General features: G+C 40.5%; 1 protein-coding gene across 1 annotated transcript; it reads left to right on the forward strand.

The window, feature by feature from the left end:
- The first annotated feature begins 801 nt into the window (after positions 1-801).
- On the forward strand, positions 802-3,179 carry LOC138947946 (cell surface glycoprotein 1-like). Its single transcript, XM_070319471.1, has 3 exons — positions 802-880; positions 1,264-2,763; positions 3,079-3,179. The coding sequence occupies exons 1-3, from the start codon at positions 802-804 to the stop codon at positions 3,177-3,179; spliced, it is 1,680 nt and encodes a 559-aa protein (XP_070175572.1).
- Positions 3,180-10,058: the final 6,879 nt, after the last annotated feature.

Raw genomic sequence — 10,058 nt, forward strand, 5'->3', positions numbered from 1 at the left:
ATGACGAATAACGGAATAAATCAGTAGACACATAAACAGAAAATGCATTGACAAATAGCCTACATCAATGAATTCGTAAATAAATATACAAATTAATACATAAACAATTGTTAGACATAACTGACAACCAATGAGGCCTTATCCATCTTCCACAGTGCAATTCGAGGGCGTCTACTTAATACCGCTCAGGTTTTTTTTTAAAATTTTATTTTCAAGTATTAGATGCATGGTAAGCTGTGAATAGTATAAACATGGTCCATCATGTTATAGCCATTACAGCATGTAATTGTAATCGTTGGTGCTCTGGATACAAGGTTTTACTACAGTATTACTATCGTTGTAAGAATTATTAGAGAATTGTATGTAACCCACACAAACCATGATAATGATGTGCTTTCCAGAATTCTATGACAAAGATACGACAAACAACAGAACATAATGAGATACCACAAACAACAGAACAGCCGATTACAACAGAACAGCCGACTACAACAGAACTGCCGACTACAACAGAACAGCCGACTACAACAGTACAGTCGACTACAACAAAACAGCCGACAAGAACAGAACAGCCGACTACAACAGAACAGCCGATTACAACAGAACAGCCGACTACAACAGAACAGCCGACTACAACAGAACAGCCGACTACAACAGTACAGCCGACTACAACAGAACAGCCGACTACAACAGAACAGCCGACTACAACAGAACAGCCGACTACAACAGAACTGCCGACTACAACACCGCAAACAACAGAACAGCCGACTACAACAGAACAGTCGACTACAAAAGAATATCATGAGATACCGCAAACAACAGAACAGCCGATTACAAAAGAACATTCGACAACAACAGAACAGCCGACTACAACAGAACAGTCGACTACAAAAGAATATCATGAGATACCGCAAACAACAGAACAGCCGACTACAAAAGAACAGCCAACTACAACAGAACAGCCGACTACAACAGAACAGCCGACTACAACCGAAAAACATGAGATACCGCAAACAACAGAACAGCCGACTTCAACAGAACAGCCGACTACAACAGAACAGCCGATTACAACAGAACAGCCGACTACAACCGAACAGCATGAGATACCGCAAACAACAGAACAGCCGACTTTAACAGAACAGCCGACTTCAACAGAACAGCCGACTTCAACAGAAAAACATGAGATACCGCAAACAACAGAACAGCCGACTTCAACAGAACAGCCGACTTCAACAGAAAAACATGAGATACCGCAAACAACAGAACAGCCGACTTCAACAGAACAGCCGACTACAAAAGAACAGCCGACTTCAACAGAACAGCCGACTACCACAGAACAGCCTACTACAACAGAACAGCCGACTTCAACAGAACAGCCGACTACAACAGAACAGCCGACTACAACAGAACAGCCGACTACAACAGAACTGCAGTCTACAACCGAACAGCCGACTACAACAAAACAGCCAACTACAACCGAACTGCCGACTACAACCAAACTGCCGACTACAACAGAACAGCCGACTACAACCGAACTGCCGACTACAACAAAACAGCCGACTACAACAGAACAGTTGACGACAACCAAACAGCTGACTACAACAGAACAGCCGACTACAACCGAACTGCCGACTACAACAGAACAGCCGACTACAACAAAAGAGCCGACTACAACCAAACAGCCGACTACAACAGAACAGCCGACTACAACCGAACAGCCGACTACAACCGAACAACCGACTACAACAGAACAGCAGACTACAACAGAACAGCCGACTACAGCAGAACAGCCGACTACTACAACCGAACAGCCGACTACAACAGAACAGCCGACTACAACCGAACTGCCGACTACAACAGAACAGCCGACTACAACAGAACAGCCGACTGCAACAGAACTGCCGACTACAACTGAACAGCCGACTACAACCGAACAGCCGACTACAACAGAACAGCCGACTACAACCGAACTGCCGACTACAACCGAACAGCCAACTACAACAGAACAGCCAACTACAAAAGAACAGCTGACTACAACAGAACAGCCGACTACAACAAAACTGCCTACTACAACCGAACAGCCGACTACAACAGAACAGCCGACTACAACAGAACAGCCGACTACAACAGAACAGCCGACTACAACAGAACAGCCGACTACCACAGAACAGCTGACTACAACAGAACAGCCGACTACAACAAAACTGCCTACTACAACCGAACAGCCGACTACAACAGAACAGCCGACTACTACAGAACTGCCGACTACAACTGAACAGCCGACTACAACAGAACAGCCGACTGCAACAGAACTGCCGACTACAACTGAACAGCCGACTACAACAGAACAGCCGACTGCAACAGAACTGCCGACTACAACAAAACAGCCGACCACAACCGAACTGCCGACTACAACCGAACAGCTGACTACAAAAGAACAGCCGACTACAACAGAACAGCCGACTACAACAAAACTGCCTACTACAACCGAACAGCCGACTACAACAGAACAGCCGACTACAACAGAACAGCCGACTACAACCGAACTGCCGACTACAACCGAACTGCCGACTACAACCGAACAGCCGACTACAACAGAACAGCCGACTACAACAGAACAGCCGACTACAACAGAACAGTCGACTACAACAGAAATGCCGACGACAACAGAGTTCTGTCTGAATGGTGGAACTCCAGATGGACTTGATTCCTGTGCTTGTCCTGTGGGGTTCAGAGGAAACCGATGTCACAAGTTCATACGAGGTAAGTTACTGATACGGGATTTTCTCTCAAGGTGGAAACTGGTGCGTTTTTTTCAAACAGCAACCAGATTTTGAGATAAAACGGTATTGAAAGATCTTGATAAAGTGCTTGAGTAAAATGTCTCTAAGCATATCTGTCTATGGCATTCTTCAACTCAAATACGTGACATACTTCAACGGCTACGACTACAATTGATACTCTTACTGCAGCAGCTGCTACTGCTACTGCCGCGCTGGATGCCGCGCTGATGCTACTTTTGCTGCTGCTAAAGGTTTTGTTGTTGTTCTTTGTCATTGTGTTGTATTGTCGTCACAGATTGTGCCGAACCATACATCAAGGACGGGTACCAGTCAAACAACTTTAAGGTCATGTACATCCAGCCCAACTCGGCACCCAGTCCTTTCCTGGTGAGTTAAAGGTGTCTTTGTATCTATAATTCTTTCTTTGTTTCGGGGTACTTTCTGTATGACGGTTTCTGGGTGAGTGTATGTGGACCATTTTTCTTCTCGAATTGTTCGGTGCGTAGTAATACTTGTGCGCATCTGCTACTCGCGTTAAAACTAAAACAAACAGGTAAGGAGGGCGAGTGGAGGGAGTATGAGACATAATATCTATAAGGACGATGAGCAAACATATTTTCATATTTTGTGTGACGTCTTCTTTCGGGTCCAGGCAAATTGCAATCAGTGACAAACACGGAAACAGCAACTGTGCTTCGTGGAGACACATTGTTTGATTGGAATAAATGTTCTGCGCGAAGTTAGAATCCGGTTTCATTCTAGAATGGACCGGGTCCAGGTTGGAATTCTAACCCTGCGCAAGTACAGGGGTGCCATTCTAGAATGAAACCGGATTCACCAGTCGCCGGGGGCCGTAATGTTTGTAGGTAAGACAGAGTTGTCTTCCCTTGAATTATCTCCACCTGCACCTTCCCTTTGATAAAATGGGGCTGATTTGTCTACCCCTGAAAAAAATCCTTTGGCGATCTTGCGATGTCATGTCATGTCAAGAAAGTTGACACTCCTGAGTACGCAATAAACAAAGGCAGACCATAGCAAGGGGGACTACCAGGGCGGTAATGTTTGCAGGGCAGTTGTTTTTGTGATGAGAGCCGGTTGCGGCCGCTTGCAATGTCAGCGCTGTCTCCCTCTCGGAAATGTCCGGTTTTTTGACAATTTTTTTGACAGACAGACAGACGGTCAGACCGACTAACCGACAGATAGACCAACAGAAGGACAGAGTGAGTCATAGAGCTGTTGTCACAGGTTTAAAAAAAATTGACATTAACAAAAACAGAAATCAACAACAACTTTTGTCTGGTTTTATAATATTATGGGAAAACATTGAAAGCAATTCATAGTAGTAGTACTACCACAACAAATACTCTCAAAGGGGAATTCCATGCCTAAAAGTTTGACAGTTTTTATTTAATCTATCAGAATCCCTACCTTCCAAACTGTGATATGCCCACGTTTCAAACTCCTACAACCCTGCATTACTACTACACAAAAGAACAAAGTTCCAAGAATTATATCCTGGTGCACATTTATTTGTAGAGGAAGTACCAATCATTCAAGAGAGTTCACTTGATTTACAAATGGATTGGAGGTCTGTCATTTCCAAGCAACTGAATTGTAGCTTAAAATCAGTGAATACCCTTTATTTCTGACCAAGCCTCATTGCAATGACAGTCAATTAATTTTTCTCTCCAAAATCACAACATTATACCATGTCATACTTTCAAATAACCTCTAATTGCCCTTGAAAAAATACAGGCTCCTGACGTTCTCAGTGCCCAGTGACGGCAGAGATTGACGAATTGCAATTCAACCGTGTAGCAAGATGACACCACTTGAGCCAGAGGTCAACTAATGATTAGTAATGACATTCCAATTCACAGCATCTTGATTGACAAGCTTGATTTTCCGTAATAACTGTGGAAAGTCAGAATTTAAAAAAAATTTCCCTGAAAAGCATAAATACTCGAAGCTCAGCGTTCACAAATGAAAGAATGAAATCGATGATTAGATGCCACAAGACCTTATGTCGAAATACAAACGCCAGTTATGGGATGATATGTCATTTTGGAGAAAACAGAGACGATTTTCTACAGAAACTAGCCTCGCCTTTGCCGATTTTCGTGGGGCCCACCGCAGCCAATTGCTTTCGTTGTGGTCGGCGCTCATAACGAGGGGTTTGCTATGGCTGCGAGTCTTGTGGTCAAAGCAGCACCGTTCTTAAGAGGCGCATGCCTGATAGAACGTTAAAGCTAGTTAAAAAAAATAAATAAAAAAAAAGCCTTTCCCTCGCTCAAACTATATAGTCATATTATATATCGATACAAAGCTAAAGACTTTATCTTCACAATTCAGAAGACCAACTTCATGTATATGAATAAGATTAAAAGTTACAAGCGAGATCGGCAAAACACTGTCAGTCCGGAAATTTCCGTTCGTAGCGATCAGTGCTGAGTGTCTCTCAAAATCGTAATCACTTTCAGAACATCACAATCCCAATTCACGATGTCTTTGAGTAAAGTGTAAAAAACCCGAAAAAAACACCCAACCAAACACACAAAAAACAAAAACAAACAGAAAATCCACATTTGTGGCTTTGGCTGTGTGATAGTCTAACTGAAATGACTATTCCAACTTGGACCCAAATTCCAACCTTGCGCACGGCCGATTCTAGAATGGACCAGCAACAAGGGTTTCATTCTAGAATGGCACCCCTGTACTTGCGCAGGGTTAGAATTCCAACCTGGACCCGGTCCATTCTAGAATGAAACCGGATTCTAAGTTCGCGCAGAACATAAATAACAAGTCGCGTAAGGCGAAATAACTACATTTAGTCAAGCTGTGGAACTCACAGAATGAAACTGAACGCACTGCATTTTTTCACAATGACCGTAGTCCGCCGCTTGTGCAAAACGGAGTGAAACGATGACGTCACGCTCATGGCCGCAGCAGGTTGCGGTTGTGTCTACGCTTCACAACTTTTTGTGAAATACATCAGTTATAAAGCATGTAACTGATCATAAAGCGTGCAAGAACCTGGAGAGACTTTCTCAATCCAAGAAATGGTCATCTGAAGCAGCCTTTGTACCGGTACTGTATGAACTTGAACTTTTATAAATGTGGGGAAGCCGGTCGCAGCGAACTCAGTTAGTGCAAACTGCCAATAAAACGCAACGTCCGAAGAGGAAGGCTAGTCATAACACATCGTCATCGGGACACGAAGAAAGCCTCGTCGAGCCTTCGAATCAAACAAAAACTACAAAGAAGAAAGTGAAGAGGAGTAAGACAGCGACTGTGATCAGTACGTCAATTTTGAATCACTTCCCAGCCACGGGTCGCCATTTTACCGGTGGCATAGACACTAACACTGACACTGCTGTCACTAGAGAAGAAGCCATGTCAACAGAGCAAGAATCAAGCTTACGTGACACTGTGTCTGATTCACAACCAATGACTATGATGTCTGCAGCAGAGAAAATGATTATGGCGAAGCTGAATAGCAATGGTGAAAAGATGGACAGGCTGAACGGAATTATGGAGAAAATGGAATCAACAGTGTTTGGTCTGCAACAAGAAAACGACCGCCTGAAGAAAGAGATGTCACAACTCAAGTCAAAACAAGAAAACACAAAGTCAGTGGCGGAGTTACCCAGCCAGCATGATTCTGCGTGACGCATGCGTTATTTCTGCGTTTTTCATGCGGGGATGCGTACGGCCTCGTGACACCTTCGCTTCGCGCGCGTTACTTTTCGCCAACTTTTACGCAGATTGTCGCATTCGAAACGACTTCACCACGCAGTGTTTAGCACGCATGGATTCAATGAAAAGGTGATTGCAATTTTTGTTTTTCCTAATTTTATACCGTGGGTTTATGCATTTACTTCATGAAATAATTTATTATATTTTATGTTATTAAAAAATATTTACTTTTAAATTTTGGTTATGAATAGTTATTCTTCTTCAAAAACTTCTTTTTTTTTTTTTTTAGAAAAAAAATTGCATAAAAACTTTCAATCCGTTATTTTTCAGTTTATCTTAAGACAGTTTCGGTTAAAAAAAAATGCATTTAAAAGTTTAATAAAAATATTTTTATTTTATGTAATGGTTTTCCCATTTAATTTTTATTTAATCATTTTGTTATTACTAACATTTATTTGCTTAATTGTTATCCTGATTATTTTTATCTTAAAATAAATATGATTATTTTAATTTGTATTATCATTATAATTGTTTTAGCATGTAATATAATTATTGTAATGGGGATTTGGTATTGTTGTAGGAATCAGCTTTCCACAAAATAATGTCGTGGAAAAATCTAGGCAAAGCATAATAAAAATATTATATGAACAGAAAAGATAACTGAAATCTATATGAACACCCATAACAAAACGATAAAAACATTTAAAAAATTCAGATTAAACAAAAAAATGTAAACTAAAGTAACTTTGAAACTAATTATCTACTCAAAATAAAGGCTGATGTTAATGGTTACATAAAATTTGTTCTCAGCATATTTTCATTTTATTTTATTTTGCTTTGGAAGAAAATCTCTATGAAAGTTCAATTTCAGGGGAGACAGTTACCTTGACTGAAAAGAGCAATTTATTGAAGTTATTTCCCTTGTCTGTCAGACCAACTTCAATCAGACAATCTCCAACTTCCTGTTGGCAAGAAGTCTGTCAAATCCACATTGTATCGGCGTTTTTTTGCTTTTTCTTCATATTGACTTGTATTTTTGACTTGCTTATTGGATGCAAGGTAATCTTATCCTTCTCTCTGAAATGAAGATTGACTTCTTTCAAGAATAGGTAAGTTGATCAACTGAAGGAAAGATTTGGGAATTTGAATTTTTGATAGCTCGCGGCTTCGGCTTCCGAGTTTGATGGCAGAGAGAATTTCTCACACTTTCGATTTTTTTTTCGCCTAGAAGAACACTGTTCTATTCATTCATGTTTGTTTTGTCTGAAAGATGGATGAATGAACTAACTTTTCCAAAAACATAAAGTTGATTGATGCAGTGGTTTGTTTTTAAGGAGTTGTGGAAGAGTGAAAATACCATCCGAATCCCGATTCGCGGGTCGCTCACGGCACCATAAAAACTGAATTTTCGTTTATCATTTTATGTCTCATTGTCTGTTTCTTGGTGAACTTTGGTTGGTTCCTAATCTGGTCGAGTCATTGCGGCAGCAGTTGTCAGGAGCTTTAGTAGTAATACTAAAAGGCTCTTCATAAATCTGGTTTTTTTTTATTTGTATAGATCTTTTTATTTTTTCACAGATGTTCAACTTTCAGTTCCGCATACTGACATAGACTCATAGTGGAATATTCTGTGTCTGAGTCTCGGAAAAGAGAAAAATTACCCTTGTTCCCGAGGCATGCATAGACTAGAGAGGCAGGCAGAGGCTGTGTCAGCGTGTGCAGTGATAAAGTTGAAAAACAGATTTTTTTGAAATAAAAATAAAAAATACATCACAGAGAAAATAAATATACTAATTTAGTGAAATTGAGATGCTTATATTTAATAATTAATATTCCAGTTTTGATGTTTGCGTGTTACTGTTACTGTTAGGTTTGGGAATCAATGTGATCCTATTTAACTTCCAAGTATTATTTTTTCAGAAAGCTTTGACTTGAGTATGACGGTGCTCACTGCTTGTTTGAACTGAAGGTGAAGAAAGCTGAGATGGACAGTGACCTTAACACCGCCACCGATGCCAGTAACGCAGACTGTCGTTCCGTCCCGGCAAGGTGAAGATGAACAGGTATGGCTCGATAGCAATGAGTGTCTCATTCAGAGTCATTGATAGTGACACTGACAGCGTCTTTTTGTTCTGTGACTTTGGCTTATTTTGTGTTTTATTCTTTTAGTTATAACCAGATGTGTCAAACAAATTCAGCTGATCTCTCTTACTGTTTTGGTGAAACAAATGTATTGTTTCCAGCAAAGGGAAAAAAAATCGGGTGGGGGCGGTTGGTCGATTTTATTTTTATATTTAAATTTTTATTTTATTTTAATAGTTTTATTGATGTTTGTTTTTAATTAACACAGGCATCTCATTGATGAGAAAGTGTGAACTGTGTCCGCGGGATGCCAGAGAAGAGTAACTTTTCATCCAAAGTCTGCAAAATTGAATTTAAAATTTAACCTTTTTGATGAATATTTTTGAATGAATACAAAAAGTTCTAGTGTTTGGAGGAAAAGTTAAGGTCAGTTCAACTTTAAACAATGATTTTTAGTGTGTGTTTGTTCTTCTGTCTAAAAAAATAAAAATCTGCTTGAAGTAAATACACACAAAAATTTTCATCTCCAACTGCTGAGTCCCTACATCTTTTTACCCCATCAAATGCCACTCTGTATGCCCCTTTAAAAATTGATTGCAATATATATATTCCTCATCTTCTCCTGAATTCAAAAATATAGAGATGTCACGTTTACTTTGAACATTTGCTCAGATTGTTTTTTAGTGCTGATGGTTTCTTTTCAGGCCGACAGATTGTCTAAAATATGTATTGCTTCATGTAAATGTCTTTTTGTTCTTCTTTTCTTCCATTCAGCGGACACAAGACTACGAGCAGAGCAGAGCGGCAAGATAAACATCAGTTCTTGCTGCTGGAGAAGGTTCTACAGGAGCAGATGGACCTGATGCGACTAATTTAGTAATTGGTCGCCAAAGAATCATGGTGGAGCCAGAGCCTGTGCTACTGTTCGATGGAGTCATCTTTTTACTGTTGAGTGTGGAAGATGTTGAAGGCACATGATGGATCTGTCGAAGGAGTGATCACTGGTAGGTGGCTTTGAATGCTATTGTTGAAGCAGACCAGTCATGCCTGTGCTATTTTCCCCAGATAACTGTAGCAAGATCTTGTGAGAGTGACATGTTATTGTTAGACGCTCTTTAGGCTTTAAATGTTACCTTGAGTGTGTGCTTTTTGGAGGATGCCAGATGTCATCACGGTTCACGGGTGTATCTTAACTGTTCATCAGTTCTCAGTCATGACCAGTTTCCCATTATCCTGGGAATTCATGCAAGGTTTATGCGTATTGGTCACATTTGTGAATTTAACCAACACATTTTGATGATAAAACTATGCTTATGGGTACGCACAATGATGGGCCTCTTTTTCTCATGTGGGGTGCGGAAAATGCATGCACCACTTTGTTTTCTGTGATCATTGCATCTGTGAGAAATAATGCAAATATTGCTCTGTGGCCAGAGCTGCCATCTGCTAGGTTTTCAGGGATGTAACAGAAATTGCTACGCTGTTTCCTCAAGTTCA

The sequence above is a fragment of the Littorina saxatilis genome, linkage group LG15, assembly GCF_037325665.1.
Source record: "Littorina saxatilis isolate snail1 linkage group LG15, US_GU_Lsax_2.0, whole genome shotgun sequence".
Classification (NCBI taxonomy): domain Eukaryota; kingdom Metazoa; phylum Mollusca; class Gastropoda; order Littorinimorpha; family Littorinidae; genus Littorina; species Littorina saxatilis.